This window comes from Daldinia caldariorum (assembly GCF_022478825.1).
Source record: "Daldinia caldariorum strain CBS 122874 unplaced genomic scaffold F4812scaffold_5, whole genome shotgun sequence".
NCBI lineage: Eukaryota > Fungi > Ascomycota > Sordariomycetes > Xylariales > Hypoxylaceae > Daldinia > Daldinia caldariorum.
In genome coordinates this window covers 1,698,021-1,720,911 of record NW_025953041.1, presented here as the reverse complement: position 1 = coordinate 1,720,911, position 22,891 = coordinate 1,698,021, and the positions used below count along the sequence as shown (strand labels likewise).

The 22,891-nt window shown below is 43.3% G+C and overlaps 5 protein-coding genes across 5 annotated transcripts; 4 read left to right on the top strand and 1 right to left on the bottom strand.

The window, feature by feature from the left end:
* The first annotated feature begins 2,668 nt into the window (after nt 1-2,668).
* On the top strand, nt 2,669-4,585 carry F4812DRAFT_336491 (mitochondrial carrier). Its single transcript, XM_047931604.1, has 4 exons — nt 2,669-3,268; nt 3,331-3,875; nt 3,929-4,166; nt 4,229-4,585. The coding sequence occupies exons 1-4, from the start codon at nt 3,165-3,167 to the stop codon at nt 4,359-4,361; spliced, it is 1,020 nt and encodes a 339-aa protein (XP_047791908.1). The 5' UTR covers nt 2,669-3,164; the 3' UTR covers nt 4,362-4,585.
* On the top strand, nt 4,548-5,466 carry F4812DRAFT_336467 (ribosomal L29e protein family-domain-containing protein). Its single transcript, XM_047931603.1, has 5 exons — nt 4,548-4,760; nt 4,843-4,953; nt 5,015-5,066; nt 5,159-5,261; nt 5,349-5,466. Exons 2-5 carry the CDS (start codon nt 4,947-4,949, stop codon nt 5,382-5,384), a joined length of 198 nt encoding a protein of 65 aa, XP_047791907.1. The 5' UTR covers nt 4,548-4,760; nt 4,843-4,946; the 3' UTR covers nt 5,385-5,466.
* A 2,441-nt stretch (nt 5,467-7,907) lies between these two features.
* F4812DRAFT_336439 (protein VTS1) lies at nt 7,908-10,218 on the top strand. Its single transcript, XM_047931602.1, has 3 exons — nt 7,908-8,703; nt 8,771-10,075; nt 10,131-10,218. Exons 1-3 carry the CDS (start codon nt 8,217-8,219, stop codon nt 10,157-10,159), a joined length of 1,821 nt encoding a protein of 606 aa, XP_047791906.1. The 5' UTR covers nt 7,908-8,216; the 3' UTR covers nt 10,160-10,218.
* A 668-nt stretch (nt 10,219-10,886) lies between these two features.
* On the top strand, nt 10,887-15,298 carry F4812DRAFT_423778 (TPR-like protein). The gene is made up of 5 exons (XM_047933779.1): nt 10,887-12,803; nt 12,857-13,781; nt 13,834-14,058; nt 14,120-14,461; nt 14,534-15,298. The coding sequence occupies exons 1-5, from the start codon at nt 11,190-11,192 to the stop codon at nt 14,950-14,952; spliced, it is 3,525 nt and encodes a 1,174-aa protein (XP_047791905.1). The 5' UTR covers nt 10,887-11,189; the 3' UTR covers nt 14,953-15,298.
* A 2,805-nt stretch (nt 15,299-18,103) lies between these two features.
* On the bottom strand, nt 18,104-20,364 carry F4812DRAFT_450657 (uncharacterized protein; the record flags this gene model as incomplete). Its single annotated transcript, XM_047936114.1, has 4 exons — nt 18,104-18,166; nt 18,231-19,877; nt 19,931-20,004; nt 20,061-20,364. The coding sequence occupies 4 exons, from the start codon at nt 20,362-20,364 to the stop codon at nt 18,104-18,106; spliced, it is 2,088 nt and encodes a 695-aa protein (XP_047791904.1).
* Between the last annotated feature and the right edge of the window lie 2,527 nt (nt 20,365-22,891).

Below are 22,891 nucleotides of genomic sequence, written 5' to 3'. Positions count from 1 at the left end.
AATTTTATTAATTATATTTGTAAATATTCTTTTAAAAATAATAATTATTAATAATAATATAATTCTTAATATTTTAAGTAATTTGGAAAATTTAAATATTAAATATTTTTAAAAATACTGTTTTTATAATTTAAGATTTTAATTATTCCTTTAGTACTTTAAATTACCTTTAAAATATTTTATAATTTTTAAATATATAATTTATTTTGTTACAATTATAACATTTTATTTTAATTATATTTTTTTTAGTTTTTTTATTTTAACGGCATTAAGGCTTACTTTTTTAAATTCTTTTTTAATATGAGTAAAAATAAGCTTTTTAATCTTTTTCTTTTGAAACCTTTTGATGGTTGTGTGACATCGGCGCATAAGCACCTTATCCCCGATAAGGTGCCTTATCGCCAATACTGGAGGGAGAAACAGTGTACCTTCTATTATTGTATAAAAGGACATCACATTGTTAGCTAGCCTCAGATAGATTCTTCCCTCCTTAGACATCATCAATATACTAGTCTCACCCCCATTGTTATTTGATTTACTTGTTTATTGCTTTATATTATACGTACGTACTTATTAACACTTTTTGTACGATCTTTTATTATAGATAATAGCGCGTTCGATATATTTATTAATATATTTAAGCCTTTTCTTTTTAAAATCTCATTTTTAATTTATATGGTTAATCTTTTATAAAAGTAATTAAACTAAATATCCTTAAAAAGTTAAGCGATTATTATTAATTGTTTAAATTTAATAATATATTTTAAGGCTTTTTTAATTTATTTAAAGTTTAAATAATTTTATAAATATTTTTTTAAGTGAATTATTAAATATTAATTATATTTTATTTTTAAAGTTAAAATATTTATTAAAAATATATTTAAATTCTTTTATCCTTTTTTAAATTTTGTTAAAATGGTTATTTATAATAAATTAAAGTTACTTAAAAGTATTACCTTTAAAGTGCTAATATATTATTAGGACTTTATATTTATCTTTATTAAAATTAATTTAAAAAAAGGTTAAATAAAGTTTAATTATATTAAATTAAATTTTTATATTCGTAATATTATTGTACTTAAATAATAAAAAAGGTTTAAATCCTTTATTTAATAATAATAAAATTATAAGGTTTTATTATATTAAGTGTAAATTAAGATCTTTATTATTATTATTATTTTTTTTTTAACTTTAAATTTAATTAGTTTTTCTTTTAAAGTGTTTATTTTTTCTTTAAGTGCTTAATAAATTTCGTATATTTTTTAAAGTCCTTTTCTTATAAGGTTTATCTTATTTTCTTTAATTTAAATTTTCTTTTTTCCTTTATTAATAATTTTAATAATTTCTTTTATCTTTTTTTTTAATAATTTTACTTAAAACCTAATTTCCGTTAAAATTATATTATTAATTAATTTTAAAACGTAATTAAAAGGTGGTATATTAGGTTTATTATATTATTTTAGTTAATTAATTTTTATTAAAAATTAATTTTTAAGTAATTTATTTAATAAATATTTTAAAATAAATAAATTATAATTAATTTATATAAATAAAAAAATGTTATTATTTAAGTTAATATTTATATTATATTTAATTAGTAATAATATTAATTAAAAAGTTATTAAAATATAACGAATTTATATTTAAGTTCGTTAAAATATAATAATAAAAGTTTTAATTTTAAGTAAATAATAATAATATAAATTAAATATTAATAAAATATTAAAAATATTTATTAAAAAATTTAAAATCTTTTTCTTTATATAAGTTAAATATAAGATTTAAATTAATAGTTAAAAAAACGTAAATAAATATTTAAATATATAATAATTTTAAATATTTTATAGATTTTTTTTTTATTTAATGTTTTTTTAAAGGCATTATAAATCTTATAGTTTTTATAAATTTTAAAGATTTTATATTTTTTAATAAAATCTTTAAAATCCATAAGATCCATAAGATTTATATATTTAAGGTTTAACCGAAATGCTGTTAATTAACATCCCCGCTTCCATATTAGGTATAGCTTCGTTACTTGTTAGCTCGTAACACGTAATTACGCGCGACTACGCTTTTAAAAGTGCCACGTGACAAGGAGGTCCTTCCCATTTCTTAAGGTAGCTCATGCGCTTTACGCATAATTTAATTTTAAGCCGTAAGCTTTAAAATTCGTAACATTAAAAATGTAATAAAACTTTAACATAATTTATAATAAAGTTAAAAAACGTAAATTAAAATAAATTAAAATAAATTAAGTTAAATTTAAAAGATTTAAATAAATTAACTTTTAAAATTATTAAATTTATTTTAATTTAAATAATATAAATTTTTAAATAAATAAAATAATAAATTTATATAAATTATTATATATTTAATTATTAATTTAACATTTATTTTAATATTTAATTTATATTATTATTATTTATTTAAAAATTTAAATTTATTAATATTATATTTTAATAAATTTAAATATAAATTTATTATATAATAATAAATAATAATTTTATTTTTAATTTTTAAATTTAAATTAATTATATAATATTTATAAATTTTAATAATTTTAAAAATAATTATAATATATGGATAATATTAATAAGCACTAATTTAAGCTAATAGGTTGAACAGACCAACCAGAAAAGTGGGGCGTGGTACGAGTAGTACCTAGGTACTAATGTAATTGCCGACGGGGGTGGGCCAGCCTAGCAATTGGCCGAGGTCCATTATTTTACGGGCGCTCTTTTAAACTCGGCCTCCCGATTTTCGCATCACCGGAGTGACGACGTTAGGACGGCTTCATTGTCCTGTGCAGATCCGGGGTCTTAACATCTTTTTGTTGTCTCTTTTATAACTACTACCCCATAGCGGTCTGGTTTTACTCTCTACCGAAATGTGTACATATATTCGAATTCGAATTGTGTCTCGTGTTCCATGGTGCGGTAGCAACTAAAACTAAAGAGCATCCAAGTGCCTTTTAACCATACATACATACGGCTTTATCCGCGCGTGCAGTTAGACTTATTTCCGGCTTTCGACTTATAAATCTCGATTTAGTTTTTGCTTCAAAAGCGCCGGTGTCATCAACTAGAAATATCTCCAGAGGAGGACAAACCCCCAATTAAAGCAGACGTACTCCATTGAACTGTAGGAAATATTGACTGGCTGCGATGGCTGTGCAGTCAAAGCCCGCCCCGTTACCTCCATGGGGTTTCGCTGTAGCTGGCGCTACGGGAGCAGTCCTAGCTAATGCTCTTGTATATCCGTTGGATATGTAAGATGAAGGTTTACCTTAGCACTGCGTGGAATCGGCACTAATTACTTTCTTGCTTTTAGAGTTAAGACACGTTTACAGGTCCAGGTCAAGCGAAAGCCTGGAGATACGAGCGAGCACACCGACCCTCATTACACATCGACGTGGGATGCTATCACCAAGATTGCTGCGGAGGACGGTGTTAAAGGATTATATGCGGGTATAAACGGTGCCCTGTTGGGAGTCGCGTCTACCAATTTTGCCTATTTCTATTGGTATTCGATCATACGAGACCTTTACTTCAAATCGCAGAAGACTCCGGCGCCACCGTCCACGGCCGTCGAATTGGCATTAGGTGCTGTAGCTGGTGCTGTAGCTCAATTATTTACGATCCCGGTGGCTGTGGTCACGACGAGACAGCAAACACAGAGCAAGGCGGATAGGAAAGGCCTTTTAGATACGGCTCGCGAGGTTATCGAAAGCGAGGATGGCTTTTTCGGTCTTTGGAGGGGGTTGAAAGCTAGCTTGGTGCTGGTAGTCAATCCTGCCATCACGTATGGCGCATATGAGCGATTGAAGGGCATATTTTTCCCTGGGAAGGTCCGCTTGACTGCCGGGGAGGCTTTCCGTAAGTTCTCTTTACTGAGATATAAGAGAGCTAAACTAATTCCGATCATATAGTCCTTGGTGCTATGTCAAAAGCACTGGCTACTATCGTTACACAGCCTCTAATAGTCGCGAAAGTTGGCCTACAGTCAAAGCCGCCGCCGCAACGCCAAGGAAAACCATTTAAGGGCTTTATCGAAGTGATGCAGTTTATTATCAAACATGAAGGTCTACTAAGCCTTTTCAAGGGCATTGGGCCGCAAATCGTAAAAGGATTATTGGTACAAGGAATACTTATGATGACAAAGGAGCGGTAAGTCTAAAGAAAACCACTATGCCGACTATATACACTTATATACTGACTTGTACTTATAGAATGGAATTTCTATTTATCCTCCTGTTTAGATACATTCGCAAGATTCGGTCAGAACATCTCGCCAAAGCAGCTGAGTTGGCGGCAGCTACTGCCTCCAAAGCGAAGCTTCCCGTTCCTATTACAGCTAAGTAGGCGAGTCCCCTATAGACAGCTAATTAGAGGTGAGAGGAAATATATATACGCAAGTATATACTACTCAGACTAAGTGTGACGCATTTGTATAAAGTCTATTATGTGTTAGGAGTACAGGCAGACTGGGCGCAAGTATACGAATGTCTTTGAGGGATATGTTGGAATCATAGTTTTGGTCGATAGCTTCAAATTCTTAGAGAAATATCATAATCGAATGGAACAAAAGCACCGACGAATTATACATATTAGGTAGTCTCAGAGACATACCTTGACTTGAAGACTTAAAGTCTTCTACACCCGTCTTTAATACGGCTATTTGTGAGGTAATCTCTAATTCGGGTTTTATGTAAATATCCATGTATATGAATTTATTAGAAAGGAATACTTAGGTACCTCACAGTAGGTCAATCCCCACCTAGCGCAAGCCCCTCCTATAGATAGGTACTGTGGCTTGACCCTCGCTTAATTTTCTGCCCACAAGTGGTAATCGCAGACGCACCAACTGAACTTGCATCTTTTCACTGACAACATCAACCTTCGTCGACTACTCGTGTTTCCCCAAACAAACCGACCAATACAGTCACAATGGCGAGTAAGTTCAGGATGATATACTCTTACTATTAGGAAATAGCCAGCTCACCATTTTATCATAGAGTCCAAGAACTCGTCTCAGCACAACCAGTCGCGCAAGGCTCACCGTAACGGGTATGTCTATTTCGAGTCGATCGAGCTATATCAAGATGAAGCATTCGTCTACACCTGCCGAATCCCCGACTAACAAATCTGGCGGAATATAGTATCAAGAAGCCAAAGACCAACCGATACCCTTCTCTTAAGGGAACCGACCCCAAGTTCCGAAGAAACCACCGACATGCTCTTCACGGCACCATGAGGGCTCTGGTACGTCACTCGTCCTATCGCGCGCACACATAACATACCTTTGCTTTACGGAATGTATAGGTGACGATATACTAACAACCGATACAGAAGGAGCTGAAGGAGGGCAAGCGAGAGACGGCATAAATTGGTGGATAAATGGGTTTCCGAGACACGACGTCGCGAATGCGCATCAGGGCACGATTTGGGGTCATTCAGGCATGATCAAGGAGTCAAGGTTATGCATTTACTGCTTGTATCCAGGCACAATCTTCTACAGCGAAGAAGAAGAAGATGATGAAGAAGTAACCAACTGAGTTACATTCGCCAACGAACTTTCCTGCGTCTTTGCAATCTCTCTTCCTCTCTACCCGCTAGAGTCTATTACCGGTATGATTGTAAGTTGGACCAATACGTGATGAATCAACAAACAAACAAATGAACGGCATATGTGTGTACAGCTCTAGGCCTATCCCCATGCCTATCTGCTGAAGGATGTTTCTTCTCGTGCCGAGAGTGGTTCGCCAGTCCATTACCAAACACTTATGCTTCGATCTGCTCTAAGGCAAGAGTGCATGGAGGCTAGGCAACATTTCTATTATTTCCTCATACAATCTGATGATAGATCATCTTGATGCAGTAAATGAACAAGCTAATTATCAGAAAAATTTATACAATGTCTCTCATCCGCACCCGCACCACGTGACTTGATTCATTATTTAGAGTAAAAATGCTTAGCATGCTTCTTTACTCGGTTAAGACAGCGTTGATGTCAAATGTGTACCTAATATATAAATTGAAACATGTAAGTGTTCCCAATGTGAATCGCGTATGTTCGAGGCCGTTACAATGATGTATTCACGGTTCGGTTTGCCAGTTCTTCGACGGATGGAACATGGAAGGGTGTGTGTGGATGATTCCACGCCCTACGTAGTAGCCGACAGTTAGGCGTTTCGAGTTGTCCTAGGCGCACTAATAGGACATCCGTACGTACCTAGACCTAGGTACGAGGCAACGACTCCGGTGGCCCTAAAAGCTGAGGACTAGGAAGTACGTACAATACAATACTTGCATCTACCACTACCACCATGCCCCTAATGGGGCATAATTCCAGGGGCTTGTAACCCGTACGCCTGTAGATTGCCCCCAAAGAAAAAAAAAAAGATTTCAAGCAATAAGTGCCGTTATTTCAGGTGGTGCAATTGGTGCAATTGGCAGTCCTAGGCACTAATGTTGCACGGTCTCACGATGTACTGTGCTACTGTAGCACAATTAGATTGTATTAGCGCTGAGCCGTCCAAATAACGCATGCAAATTGATGCTTCCTTCCTACCCTCAAGGCTCAGTCTGCGCGTGCCGCATCCAACTAATAAGGTTAAGAACGCCTTACCAAAACTAAGGTACCTACCTGAGGGACGTTACCTTACCATGCTGCCATGTACTATGTAAGCTGTGCCCGGTATGTCCGTAAATGCACACTTATGCTCGATGTACCTTATTGCACTAAAATGTCAATGCGCTATGCTATAGGTTGGGAGTACAATACATGGAGCCGTAGCGGGCTGTACCTAAGTAGAGGTATCCATTAAAAAAAAGGGTTACGGGTTACGGATTACGGATTACAGGGCGGGTCGGTCTTCTGTTGGAGAGCGCTGAAAGCTTGTGTGTGCCTCGATCCGTAGCAAGCGTAGGATCCCCTTAACCCAAATTTTGGTCTGCAGCCTCTGTAGCGGTGCAGCCTTTCTGCCTTTGTAGCGGTGCAGCAGCCTTTGTGCCAAGGGTCTTTCCGAAAAGAGTCCAGGCTTTGTGCCCGAGTCTGGCCAGTCCTTTCGCTCTAAGTCCTCCAGTCTCCGATCAATTCTCTCTACAGCTTCTTTTTTTCTCCCCTTCTCCTATCCTTCACATCCTCTTCCTCAGCAGCTCGAGGGTAACCCTGCCGCTGGTTCCTTTCTTTCTTTTGGCCCTGGAGTAGAAGTCGATCTCAGTGTTATTGCTTGGTAAGTCCTGCTTGCTTTTTCTTTATCTGCATCTCCTGCATCTCGTGACCTTGTCGCATTCAATTCTGGAATAATTAAATCCTTGGATACACGTTTATGGGGACACCTTACGATTATGGAGAATTGGAGATTTTTACATCTATCACCGACATGTCAATACAAGTCAGACTGGTCTTCGGGTACCTCATGCCTTATGCCTTATGCCTCATACCCCAGGTCGTCAGAAATGCCATCTGTCATACGGCCCTATTCTACATCTTACATCTCTCTATTCGGACTTCTTGACTTCGGATTGGATTAGCCTTTGGCCATACCGCTTCTCCTAGCGAGGCGGCAGCGTTGATCTTCAACCAACGATGCATTTCTTACTAACATATACTCCTCGCAGTCCCTCTATCTAATATTCTGCATTACCAATAATCACTTCGTTCCCAACTGCCTCCTTTCAAAGACTCCTTTGAGGTCAGCAGGCTACTGCAGGAGTTCTAGAGAAAAAAAAAAGGTATTCTACCGTCGTTCTCTGCTAGAGAGTTGAGGTCGAGCCTCGCAAGTCAATTATATCACGAACGACGCATACGGAAAGCCATTACGCTACGCTTCATGTTGAGTTGATTTGCCGACTTTCAGTTCCTGTCGGTCTCTTGCCCTGAAAAGTGTCACAAGTTGGTCACCAATCCTCGCCAGGCTATTTAACAATATAATCGACATCACTACCATCACTTTGGCCTTTTATTATAGCAACTATAACTGCAATTCCCCAAGATTATATCATCTCAGGATAACTTCACCACCATTGCTCCATTGCTCCATTGCTATTGCGCAAAGACCTAAGCATTTTTACTCGGCTTACCTCGCAAAACACAGACATTAGCTTTTCGCTGCATAATTTAGCTACCGACGATCTCTTGCAAGTTTTTGAAAATTTGCTATAACTCGGGAACCCCTCCCCTTTGGAATCTGCAAACTCGACAGTATTACCAAAATGAACCGAAACAGCACGCCGGATGCCTCGACTGCTTCGACGCTTCGTCCACCATCCTCACGAACAGGCGCTACTAACAATCATCACCTCCGTGCATCCGCCGATATGGCCGCTCTTACTGGTACCGCGACCTCAGGCCGTATCCGTCCCTCTTCAGATTTCTATGGCCAACAGGGCCAGGGTCAGGGGGCCGCTGATGCGGATCCGCAGGACAAAGTAACACAGCAGTGGATTGCTGACATTGATCAATATGAGACAACTTTGGAAGAAATGGCTGCTGCCACTCTGGATCAGGACTTCAAGGATGAACTCAGTGCCATTGAACAGTGGTTTCGGGTCCTATCCGAGGCCGAGCGTACTGCTGCTTTGTATGCCTTGCTTCAGCAGACTACCCAAGTCCAAATTCGTTTTTTTATCCAGGTCCTTCAGCAAATGGGGAAAAACCACCCCATGTCTGGTGTCCTATCTCCGGCCAATTTTGACAAAGGTATGTTTATACGATATCTATTGCCCTATTTACCGCGATCCCGTGCTAACCACTTCTCAATTCGTAGATCCCATGTCGAATCGCCTTACCGATGCTATGAGCAAATTGAACGTTGGGTCAGCTCGAAATTCCCTTTCGCAACCCCAAGCATCGACCAAGAGGCACTCTGGACTTGACCCGTCAACCATCAATGCTATGTTCCCTGATGCTGCGGCAGCCATTGCTACTGAGAAGGCCAAGTTTACTCAACAGACCGGGAATCAGCCCCCTTCGAACCGTAATAGCACGGCTGTAGATATCCGAAGCCCCTTGGGTGCGCCCACCATCTCTGCGCCTTCTGAAGGTCTTGATCCTAACGCCCAGAATCCTGCATCGCCTTGGGTCAGCAGCCATGACCAAGGAGGTTCGCGGCCAAAGTCATCATCAGGCCAGACCCCCATGGGTCAGTTTGTTCAGCCCCCACCTTCTGCAGGTCTGAGATCGCCTCGACCCCAACTAGGCGGCGGTAATATTCAAAGCACCACGCTTACCGCCCCAGACAAGTCAGCAACCGACTTGCCAATGTTCTCACCCTACACGGCTGGAAGTGGAAACTGGGCTTCTATGGTGAATACTCCTATGGTTCCGACGTTTAACACGGGTAATTCCGCCAACCAGGCAGACATGGTGGCCAATGCAACGGCAATGAAGCTCGCAGCATTATCTACGGTCAACAATCGTTTTGCCCTCGATGATGTACGCAAGTACCGAAGAGCTCGTTCTAACGACGCCCCGGGCCAGGGCCAAAACTCGATCCAATCCGGACCTCAGGCATCAAATATTCCTGGAGCGAATATCATCATGGTTAACGAGCACGGTCAGGTTCTAAATCGAGACCAGATGCTCGCCATTCAAAACCAGCAAATCATGGGTGGATTCGCAGCTCATAGGTCTCGTCCAAACTCACCCGGCATAGCGATGCAAGGTTTCGGACAAGTCCCTTTCGCTTCTCCGCAGAATAACGGGTTCCTGAGTGCGTATGACAGCGCGCAAAACCCCCTGTTGAACAATGGACTCAGTGCTATCAGTATGGGTCAGCTTGGTGTCGGTGTTCCTGAGGGCTACCTGTCTGACCATTCTGATTTGGCTCGCGGCCGATCGCCGCGTGGTCGCCGTGGCACTTCGAAGCCCCCAGAGGACCCTACCGACCCGACCCTTCTGCAAGATATACCAGCTTGGTTGAGAAGTCTGAGACTGCACAAGTACACCGAGAATTTGAAGGAATTGAAATGGACGGAGCTGATTGAGCTTGATGACAAAGCTCTGGAAGAACGTGGTGTCAATGCCCTTGGAGCTCGTAGGAAGATGCTGAAGGTCTTTGACCAAGTCAAGGGTAAATACAAATCCATCCCCCAACCAATTTTTCAGAATTGCTAACACATACACAGATGCCAAGGCAGAGGGCAAGCTGGGCTAGCCACTGCAATCTAATAATGGTGATATTCGCCCACTACCACTGGAATCTTGCGGCTTTCTAGGAAACTAAAGAACCCCCACATCTTTTTTTTTAAAAAAAATTTAACACCTGCATGAACTATACTGAGAATATTCGATATCTTTCCGGCCTCCTAGCTGTGAACTGAGACGATTGCTTAAGCGAGGTGATGAGAATAGAGTTTATATGAATGGTCAGGAAAATATTTTGCTTTTCGCATCGGATAAAGTTTTGGACAACAAGCCTAGGTTGAGATTTGAAGGCCATGACGAAAGCTATAAAGCGATCCTTGCAAGTAGATGAGGGTGATGCTGTAAGGTATACGTGTACACAGATTATTATTATTACTATTGAGAAGTGAACATCTTTATCCGAAATGAATTAAGGGTTTTCCGGCTGGAAGCATCGTAATAAACAAACCAATACGCCTTTGAAGCTATCAGAAATGGATCTTGGTGACTGAGATCATGTTGTCTTCTTGCCCGCATACCCCTTTGTTATTATGGATTGATCGATTACCTAGGTAAAGTAAAGGTTCTGTTAGTTTCATAATTACATAAGACAGATATTGGTTAATCGAATTAATATATGCATCTAGATGGCCTATTCTTTTTATCAAAGGGTATCTACCTAGGTAGAACTCGCCACTTACAGTAGAGTTTGGAGGTACTAAGTACTTTTATTTTAAACTTCAAATCTTCACTTACACGCAACGACCCGCAACTCATCTTTCCGACGCGGTTCGCAACCTTCCTCATAGATCATACGGAATGGTTACTGTCAGGCATACACTGTTCATTTCAAGTGATTGGAGTTAGCCAGCTCTAAAAATAAAAAAAAACGCCGGGGGTCATCAGCTTATGATTTATCTGATACCAAGTACCTATGAGCCTAGGAACTTCTCATTAACATCGTTCAGGTAAAACTAAAGAAGCCATTCGCTTTCTCCTTTTCGCCTTTTCACGTTTTCACGTTTTCAATAATAATACCCGCTGCACCTTTTCATCTCACCATGAGCCATCCATTTTCATCTACATTTGATGCCCTTCAGGCGCACTTTACTCAGAAGTCAGACAAGCCAGATGCCACAAATTCCGAACCCGGGAGCACCATCCCGCCGCCTTCACAAATACAATATTCAACAAATTCTCCTCAAATCCCTCCTAACGCAGTCCAGTATGGAGCATTCAGTACAGGTCCAGGTTACATGTACAATGCCTTTTATCCCTCACAGAACCCAGGCGCGGGAACGTTGCAGCCACATTTCAGCAACAGCAATGTCACTATGCCCAGGTCAAGCTATCCAGCAATACAACCTTATCCACCCCGGGAAATTCGGCCTCATCCAGTGGCGGAAATGCCTTCAATGATGCATCAACATGTACATGCTCATCCAAGTATGACTAATCCTCAAGGCTGGGGTTTTCCTTCGAGCAATGCACCAAGAGATGTTCCAATCCCTCAACCACAAAGCTCAGCAGGCGGGTCACGCAACCCACCAGTCAACATAACGACCCAAGCATTGGCTGTGCAAGACGAAGCAGATCTGATGGATTCTGCTACTGACGCACTTCTGGAACGACAGAATGAACTCAATGCGGAAAACCCAATGCCAAAGCTTCCTCCCATGCGGGGGCTCATAAGAAAATACCTTCGTGCTGATATCAAGCCAGACCGTCCCCGGGTCGGTAAAAGTGCTAAAAAGAGAGGCCCTCGGAAGGCTGCCGAGCCAACAGGTGATATTAAATATCGTCTCAATATGGCCTCAAATGCGTACATGGATGGGCGTATCGATGAAGCCATCGACTTTGTAAACGATGCTATTCGTATCAATGCCGAGACCTACAGGGCTTGGGTTCTCCTTGCTTCATTACGCCAGGAGAAAGGCGATAGAGAGGGGCACTTCCATGCACGGCTGTTCGCCGCACATTTGCAACCAAAGATTATTGAGGAGTGGCTTCAGTGTGCAGAATTGGCCATCGCCCTTCGAGAAGAGTTTCCCGAACAAGCAGATGATTACCTCGACAACGCTGACAAGCTCTACTCGAGGGCCCTGAGAATCGACAGTAAGCATAGCGGAGCACGTCATGGGAGAGCCGCAGTACGATTTGAAATGGGCCATCTTAAATCAGCAGTCAAGGACTATGCCGCCTTGATTGAGCAGTGCCCTTTCGATATATACGCCATCCGTAGCTACGCTGAAATATGCGTTCTGCTCGTGGACACCGGTAAACCACGTTTTGCAGATGGCCCTAAGAAGGCCATAGAGGCATATCAACGTTGCATCGCCCACTTTCGAGAGAATGGGTTCGATATTCAATTTCCTTTCGACTGGCAAGACATCAAAATATTTGTCGAACTTCTCGCATATATTGAACAGTTTCAGGAGGCTATTCATGAGCTGAGATCCCTATCAAGATGGCTCTTGACTCGGTCAGACGAGACCTTCTGGGATAACCAAGGGGATGACCGCGAATGGGATGAAGACAGCATGCGGCGATTAGAAGTAGGACAGTATCAGGATGGAAAGCACCCTGCTTCATCCTACGGCAAGGGTCTTCCCTTGGAACTGAGAGGAAAACTCGCTGTGTATCGTCTCAAACTTCACCAAGAGGATGAAGCTATGGTAAGACGATATTTCCTTACGTTGTTATAGAAACAAAAACTAACAGAAACCAGCGTCACCTAGCTTTTATTGATCCGGATATATTCAACACGCCTGAACTGCTCTTGGAGTATTCACATCTTATGATCGATGCAGGTTCAGCATTATACGAAGTCGGTCATCTTCCCATGGCCTTACGCTTTTACGAGCCGCTCCGAGAACCTGACCTTCTCGATACGGAGTCTCTTATCCGGGCAGGTCAGTGTTATTTGGACGCGGGAGATAAAAGACAGGCCGAGGAATGCTTTACGACCGCCATTGACCAGGACGAAGCTAATAGTGAGGCTTGCATTGATGCACGCTACGAATTGGCGAAGATGTACGAAGCTGCAAGAGAAGAAAGAGAAGCTTACATCCTTGTCAACGAAGCTATCAAACTGCAGGAGGCTCACGATCAAGCTCGGGAACAAGCTCGTGCAGACGATGAAGATTTAGGAGAGGATAACGACGAAGGCCGCATGTCGGACGATGATACTTCGTTGCTTCAAACTGCCTTGGGGCGTGTTACTGGCGAAGAGATGGGCGCAAAGCCAATACGAACCCTGCGTCCACTCAGGCCAAAGGGCGAGAAGCCGAAGCTAAAACCGAAACCAAGGGAACGCAAACCTAGAGCACCGCCAGACCCATCAAGGAGACGCCGTAAGTTGTTTGGTCGCACCGACGAAATGCAACAGGAAGAGAAGAGAAGGGCAGAGGAACTATCCGAAGCCTGGAAGGTTGTGCGTGAATCGCGAGTCTCGTCTGAAGCCGATGCCAATGGTCCTTCCAACGCTTTCTTATCGGCAGCTCGAGTTCTCATCGACGACTTTAGATCCTACAAAGACTTTTATAGCTGGGACAAATACCTGGCGCATCTTGGCATAAATCAGGCCCGCGAGAAGATCGAGGCCCGAAAGGGAAATCCAAACCTTCTAGCCATGGCGGAACGTCTATCCAACAGTAAGTTGTATCGACCGAGTACTGATAACCCTAGGCTAACCCAATGATATAGACCTGGGTCCAGACGACTCCGGTGCCGAAAAACAGGTTAAAGTAGCCGTGAGCTATCGAGGAGTTCCGTTCGCCGAGTGGCTTGATCTGTTCCTCGAATATGCCATAGGTCTAGCTCAAGTCGGGAGATTTCAAGAAGCTTATAAAGTATGCGAATCTGCCCGTGATACTACGATATTTTCCAAGTCTAAAGAGGACACGTTCTTGATACACATAACGTGGGCTGGTAAGATGCTACTCTCAAGCCATGGTGAAATGACTCTTGACTGTTGACTAATAAAATATAGCATGCGCATTACGTAGTAGAGACGAGGAGACGTGCGTTGCCACAGCTCGTTGGCTCATGAGAGAATACCAATACGACACAGACCCCTTCCGAATGTTCTCTGCCTTGTCGAGGTTATGTCCATCCCCAGCATCATGGTATGCTTCAGGTCCCGTCCAAAAGTATATGCTCCGCCAGATCAAGCTTATGGACCGCGCTATTACCGCGGCAGGAGCTAAAGACAGTGAGGACGAAGACGGTGCACCTAGCGGCAGATCATACCCAAGCAAGGAGTTGGACATCACGTTGCTTATGGTTTACGGGCATATTCTATTCATATCGAACAGCTTCACCTACGCGCTAAGTAAGTAGAAAGACGGCCTTAACCCCCCCCCATGATTTGTATACCGCTATATATATACTAATGCTATTATAGATTACTTTATGAGAGCATATACCCTTGACCCAACCAACAGCTTGGTCATCCTCAGCGTAGGCCATTGTTACGTCCACTACGCATTGAAAAGACAGGCTGAGAACCGACAATTCCTCCTGACCCAGGGTTTCCTCTTTTTGCATCAATACTATGACCTCAAGTTAGCCTCGCCAAGCGCGGCGCACAGACAGGAAGCCCACTACAACATGGCGCGTAGCTATCATGCTATTGGCATCCCGCATCTCGCCGTGGAGTACTACCAGCGCGTACTCCAGGACGTGCCGGACGACTCTGGAAACGGCATCATGGGCCGCGATGACCTGACGCAGGAGGCAGCGTTTAATCTTCAGCAGATTTACTGGGCAGGTGGAGATGTGGAGGCCATTAAGGGGATCGCGGAAAGATATTTAGTTCTTTAAGCATCGTAATGCATCAGAATGCGGATGATGACTTAGCTTATCATTGTGGAATAATTCCCAAGTTAGATGATATTCGCAGTAGCTAGATGACGTTGATTGATAATACCCACGGCTTTTGCCGCCGAACATTCTATCTAAACCCCCTTTTGGTCACAAAGAGCTGACTTTGATTGACCACAATTATTATTTCTTCACTGGCCGATCAATAAAGTTTATACACAGGTACTCCACGAATCCAGTCTAACAGTGAGGAAATTGAGGTAGCTATTAGTACTACCAGGTAGGTACCTACCTTAGATATTGACTCGGATGGCTAATGCAAGGGGAAGACGGTAGTGTATAGTGTATCTCGTTCTAATGAGGCTCAAGTATTATCATTATCAAACTAAACTGACGTGACAAGCTGACGGGCCTTTTTTGTTGCTTTTTCTACGTAGAAACATAGGTACTGTGTAGTTATGTTTCAGACTTACCGAAGAATGATTGATTACTGATGAAGGTGGTGACATCGTACTGACGACATCTATCGTTCTATTGTCTATCCCCAAGAACGCTGGCGGTCCGTGCCCTCCATCCTACAAGCCTTACCCCCTTTCTCAGCCCTACAGTCGAAGGAAATTCGTGACGCGGTGTGTAATTGTTACGACGTGGCGGCGTGGGTGGTCTCGTCAGCTCGTGCGTTTCGAGCTCGCTTCATCTTGCACGTCTATTCGTATCTAGTATAGACTATGGTTGTGATGAGTTATGTATAACGGGATTCTTATTAGGTACTTGTACTTGTACTTTACCCCTTGCCTACGGCGTTGGTGCTTTTGGCTCCGCGTGGCTGGTCGTCGTTCCCGGCCATAGCCATATCATGACGACGACATTCACAAAGGCAGCTAGATAACTGTACCCCAACTGGGACGCCTCTGGAACCGTCAGGCGGCAACATCTCTTCCTGCAAGCCAGCCAGCCAGCGATCTTCGTTTCGCAAGGGCAGCAGAAGAGAAAGAAGCACGTCCGGTCCGATTAAAGTCTTGATATCAGAATTACGAAATCGGACTTCATCACACAGCATTGCGTCGGGTGCTTGCGTCTATGACTTCATGACGATAGCCCCTTCCTGACGATCTTGTCCCGCTCTTGACTGTTTTGTCTGTCTTGTGTTCCTTGCTGGAGGAGGAGGAGGAGGTTCGGCGAAGGATATAAGGAGGTCGAATTCGTCGTGCTCCTCGTCACTTACTTTCTCTGTTTCCTCAGCATCAACAACTACAACAACAGCAAACGATATAACAGCTATTCGTCGCCGCATCTTCTCTACCAGCACCTACAAGACATCGCCATCATCATCACCATGCCGCAGTACAAGCCCGGCCAGACCGTGCGCTACAAGCCCGTCGGCGGGCCCGACTCCAACACCTCCGAGAGCACGGGCAAGATCCTCGACGTCATCACCGAGCCCGGCGTCCAGGCCGACCGCAACGTGCAGGCTAGCCCTGACGAGCCGCGCTACGAGGTACGTTACGTAGTTACCTTACCTACCTAACCTACCTAGGTACCTGTTGTGCGTCAAAAGAGGATAGATAAATACCTAAACTAACGAATGTGGCGGTCCCTAGATCCTGAACGATAACACGGGCAAAGTCACCTCCGTGTACGAGAAGAACATCCTCGGCAAGGCTTAATTAATTAATTAAGCCGGAGAGGGAATTTTTTTTTTATATGAATTCTTGAATTTGTTGTAATTGGGCTATTCGAGCTTAAAAAGCTCGTCTGTTGGACTGGAATGGATTGGAATGGTGTCGATCGTTCAAAGTCCTGTTAAGGTATTACCGTTAGCGATTAGACTTGCTATACTTGGAGTGATAAATACAAATTCGACCGCGGAATCTCAGATATGGTCTTGACGTTTTCATGTCTCTTGTAAATTGTCACCCTTTTTTGGGACAACTTCCCAAGTTCGTTGTCTTTTGGATGTGTCATCACCGTATAATATACACTGAGTAACGGCACTAACCACGACAGAATTAAACCTTGCACATCTAGAGTAAACATCATCAAGTAATCACATTTTCACACTTTAAAATCCACCCCGCAGAAAAAAGACAGCCAAGTAGCAAGAAATCTCATATCGTATTCACATCACCATGCTCGTGTAGAGAAATAACAATTAAGTAGTCGCCTTGTAGATGCCCCGAACCAAAAGGCCGCGCTCTCCTTTTCCGTTTTCTTTCTCAGAAGACTAAAAAAGGGAAGAGAGAAATAAGCCCAAGCGACGTCCTTCCGTAGGGCAGAGCGTATAGCAGCAAAATATATACAGCAGCGCGGGTTGCTATATACGAAGAGAGACTAGTAGGTAGTTTCATGGTTCTAGCTAGAGGTTATACAGGCCCCCCGGATCGGCGGGCAGGAGGAAAAATGATAAATAAAAAAAAGAACACCGGGCTCCCTTTCCCCCCCTGTCCGCGTAACGGGAATAATGAAACTTTGTATGCAACCACCACCGCCACAATTTTCTGTCTTTCCATCCCCATCGCGTCACCAGGGGAGGGAAAAAGAAAAACTTCAACATGAAAATGGCAAAAAACGCAAACATACCGCGACGTCGTCAGCTCGGCTCGGCAGTAGACTTCGTAGACGATGATGGACAGACATGTGTTGTTGAATATTGTTGGAACAGACCCAGACGTAACAAAAGAGAGGGATATGGGTATGTGCCTAATCAAGGAAAAAGAAAAAGAAAAAAAAGAAACCAAGAAAGATTTCCAGATAGGTGTTGGTATAGGTAAGGTATGGATGGTATGGTATGGTATGGTATTCCGTGATGATGAAGATGAGGGTATGGTATGTAGAACTCTCGCGTCTCCCATTCTTCGCCCCTGGACCGCCCGCACCTGGCATGAGGTGTACACAAGACACAAAATCAAGAATTACACAAATAATCTCCTTTACTCCGAGCGCCCTACACCGAGTATGTTGTTGTCAAAGTTGGGGGGCCATAAAGGAAGGGCAACAAAACTAAAGTAAACAAAAAGGGGTCGGCCAGAAGGGAAGACTGAAGCTGAAAAGAACACAATTTGTAGCCTATACAAGAAACAGCGTAGTAACGCGATAAGGAAAACGCCAGCCTCATGCGAATACTAAAAGAAAGGAAGAAAATAATATCGGCCTATACCGTACCTCGAAGGCGTTGCTTGCGGGCTAACCAGTCCCCGAGCATGTTATCCAATTGCTACATAGTCGTTAGCCCATAGTCATAGTCAACACTATATTATAAAACAAATACGAAAACCTACTGTTGTAATTTCGGCTAATCTTGCGTTTTGCTCGCGGAACAGAGACCCCACAACAGGATGGTCAGGGCCGGCGGGTGCCACGTCATTCTTATCGTAGACGATGACCAATAGATCCCTGATATCAGAACCCGAGTCGAAGAATGCTCGTAGGTTAGCGTCGTTCCAAGTCGACGTAGTCGTTGCCGATGTCGAAGTCGCCACCGAGTCTTGCTTTCCGTGAGTCCTGTCCTCCACATCCACCGGCTCTGGTGATGGCGATGACACAGGAGAAGATTGGTCCTCCTGACTAGAAGTATCGATCATAAGAGCAGGTGGGTTGGTAGGTGAGACCTGAACAGGAGACTCCGAAAGTCGCTCTTCGACGATAGGGTGCTCAGCCTCAGGCCCTGCTGTTTGATCGCTGACTTTGGATGCGGATGTTTGGGAACCGACGTAGCTGTCCGGATATGCCCCAGGCAAAGTTGGTCGTTCTTGTTTGACTTCGGGTGACTGCCGTGCAGGTTCCGGGGGTGTCCTAGTTGGCTGTGGTGTAGACTCGTCTTCCTCCGACGGGTTAAAGTCATCAAGTTCAAGTCGCGACTTAGCTTTGGTAACCTTCTGTGGTATACTCTCCGGCTCCTTTGTGACGACTGGCTTCGAGCTACCCTTCTCATTCTTTTGAGATGATCGGTCTGGGCTTTCAAGCCGATCAGCCTCCACCATCCTCAATGTCGCAGGCGGTACGTTTGCTACGTTGTTACTCCTAGCTTCCGATGCTAGCATAGGGCCTCGCTCTGAGCCTGTCTGCAACGGCGCGATAGCGGGTTTGCTTGTGGGTGAAGTATCAGTCCTAGGCTGTTGTTTGTGGAGTTTACTCGTGTTCCGTTGAGGTCCGTTGGCCTTTTCAGGTGACAGATCCGCATCGGCTCCGTGGGCTTCCTCCCCATCCCTCTCCGTCATATCACCGCTAGCGTCCAGGGACCGCTTGCCAAACGAATCGGAGTCATCATCAATAGACTTTTTCTTCTCTTTCCGCGAGAAGAAACTCCGGATTGCGCTTGGCTTCTTCTCCTTCTCCTTCTTTTTCTTGTCATCCTTGTTTCTATCAGGAGTGAGCTCTTTTTCCAGGCTGACTCGTTGCCGTAGTGACTCTTTCGAGTCGCGCGGTTCGTTATCGTCCCGTAGCAGGCCAGGAGTCAACGTGATCTTCTTAGTTTCTATCGTCTCGTCCTTGAAGAAAGAATCTGTGTTCCTAACAGTGCCGTTTCTTGTAACCCGCTCGGTCTTGGGATCGAAAATTTCGTTACTGTCCCTGCGAACATCATTCTGGGCAACCGATAGCAGGTTATCTTTGTCCTCAGCCTTGGCCGAGTCCGATTTGACCTGTCTCTGCTGACTCCTGGGCTTGAGCGGTTCCACCTTGGCCGATTCATCGTCCGAGGCATCATCAGTAGATGATGCTTTCGACTCTTGCTTCTGCTGAGACTGTTTTGAACCTTGTTCTTCCTCGCTGTCCCCATCCTCTTCTTCACTGGAAAATTCGGGGTCTGAATAGTCAACATAAGTTGGGGCTGTGAAAGTAACGGTTTTCTTTTTTCTCCTTATCGCCGTCTTTAAAGCGGGCTTGTTGGGTTTCTCTGCTTGGTCGCCAAGCATCGTTGCCGATAGCTAATTCATGGTTAGAATCAAATATTTAACCTGATTTGAGTATAATCACATACGTCTATGTTTCGGTGCTTGTTGAGACGCGCTAGCCTTTCAGTAGGTGTCTCAATATGTTCGGCTGGTAAGTATCCTAAAAATTGAAGTGTGAGTTTAAAGAGAGGCTTCGAATATCCCAGTGGCCCATACCTATGCTACTATCCTTGACAACCCTCACGAGCCACCAGTAACTATTACTATCGTCGAGTAGCACCATGGTGTCGCCTTTGGTAGCATTGGCCTGGCCCTCGACCGTAGCGACGAAAGTGTGGAGAGCGTAAACGAACTCGAAATCGATGTCCTCTAAGTCTTGTAAGTCTTTACCACCCCAGCCAACGTCAAGAAATCTAGGATTAGTGGCAAAGGAAACATCGTCATAATCATCATCATCCTCTTCCGAGGCATTGTAAGGAAGTAGAGAGTATGGCGAAATGGTGAATTCTTCCTCATCCATCTCGGTTTCGATGGTTTCGGTGTCCCATTGGCGTTCCGAAGAGAAGCGCACGGTCGTTGACCGTGACTCAGAGGTGGCATATTCGTCAAGGTTTCCCTTCTCAATAAGCTGTCCTGTTTCGTGTACCGGATCCGTCGCGTATATTTCCTACATGGTCGACTCGGATTCGTGTAGCGACAGGTCGTTCGGGTCTTCGGTACGGTCCGCGCGGTTGGCCGATTCGTCATACTCACCAGGAAAAGAATGATGATGATTTGACTTACAAACAGGAGCCTTGCTTGCCTGTTGGTCTAGGGGTTGTATAGGTAGTTGTTCAACAAATTGGAGACACGGTGAAGGTGTTCTCATCTTGCTGGGCAATGGATTGAGGGAAACGGGGTGCAGAGCCAGAGGACGCAACGAATCGACGCGCCGTGGCCAAGCAGGAGGCGGAAGAGTGTACCCACCATCTTCAATTGAAGGAGAGCTCGAAATCTTATCCATCATGTCATCATCAAGGCCATCATCGGCGTCGGCGTCCATGTCACCATCATCGGAGCCATTCCCCGTGGCGCCTCCACTTTGCGCGATTGCGAGCGCATCTTCGGATTGCATCTTGTTGCCATTCAAGGAGTTGGCGAGCTGTTCGGCGTATTGTTGTAAATCGCTGCTATTGTCACCATCGGACCACGAGATTCTAGGACTTCGAGCTTCCTCGTCAGCCCTGTCGTCTTGAACTTCGCGCAAAGTCCCAGCTTGATGCGGCGCGAGTGACCCGTTCGATGCCGCGTTCGACGAGAAGGATTTGTGGCTCTTAGTAGGAGACGTGTTTTGACTCTGGAGATCAATGGTATCTATAAGAAATAGGAAAGAAGCAAATTATTAGCAAAGTACAAGGAACAAAAAAATCATAATTTCGAAGACAAGGGGTCGGTTGGGTGTTGCATTGTAATAATTTTCCAAGAAATTTCCCCCTTCTCCCCTTGGCCCTTTCTTTAGAGGCTAGCAGGTTCATATGTAGTGTAGATCCAACTCACCTGCGCGAATCATCTGGGGTCTGGTCATGGCTGTTATTTTTCCAAGAGTCCGCGGAATCAATTCCCACGGATCAATGTTAAATGAACTTTGATATGGGTCCGTCCGTTCATAACAGCAATCGATAATGCTTTATATCCCAAACTTATCTCTTTTTTTTTCCTTCTTTTTTTAATATAATTCCTGTCCCCGTGCTTCCGTGCTGCTTGCTGCCTTGTTCTCCCTCTAGGTATTAACCTCTTTTCCACGTCCTGCGCCTTGGTAGTGGATTGTCGCAAGGGGTTGGGGGAAAGCTGGTCGGAGCGCCTTAACCATAAACCAAAACCAAAATGCCCATCTAACTTTATTTCCTCAAAAGTTGACACTCAAGTTCAGAGATCGGCATGCGATTTAACTTCGCGCAAATCTCGGACCAATTGTGTCGAATGTGTGCCGTGTTGGATTCTAAGAATAGATGGTATTAACCTTTGAAGTGGAATAAATGAACGGATGTGGTGAGATGAGATGGGGGAGTATTACATATGCCTCGAAGAAAAAAAAATTCCTGGTTATCAGTAAAGTCTGACAACTAGGCTCAGGGAATCGCTGATCAGAGGAATACAGGTATGTATGTACAATACTACGTTAGGTAACTTCGTAGAATGTACAACGAAAATGCGAAAGGAGGCCCTGCAGATTGCAGACCAGTTCGGGTTGGTCTGAAACAAGGTACCTAACCTTAGGTACCTACGCAGGTAGGGTACTGGACAAGGGGGAGGTTCTAAATGTTCAGACGTTGAGATGGGAGTGACAAGACTTTACAGCTGTCAACTTGGTGGGGCAGCATAACCGAGATAAGTACTAGCTACCTGATACTGGCCAAGCGCATTCCTTAAATTCCCAAGTAGTTGATACATTAATACGTAGTACTAGTAACTTTGTCACTCTTTCCCGTCCTCCCCCACATCGTCGATGTGAGGGCTAAATATAAATTTCCTTCCCCATACCTGCATCTCCCGTGTCACCGCGAGATGATGCATGAGATACACAACAAGCAAACGTCAAATACCAATCTACAATCATCTATCGTACATAGGAGTGTATACCTAATGGGTGCTATAAATGGCACACCAGTCATAACCCCATTCGCTTCACTTCCCCCACCATTCGCGATGGAATTGTACTCATAAACTTAAAATATAATTAACAATACTTGGGCAAAGAAACGTGTGGCATTATTTTCTCCCATTTGTGTAATCTGTAACATGTAGTTAACTAACTTACAACTTAGGTTCTTGAAAGTCGTCATAGTCATCATAAAGATGTGGAAGAAAAGCTCCGATATAAACTACCTAATCAGTAATTCATATTCACTGGTCTATTGCATACCTTCGCTTTTATCTTATATCTCAAACTACTTGCTAGTTATAAAAAATTAAATTAGGTAAATAAATTATTATGTCTTGTACGCTAATATTGCATTGCTGGCATGTGAATCGAACATATGCATGTCACTACGCTATTGTCAACAGCA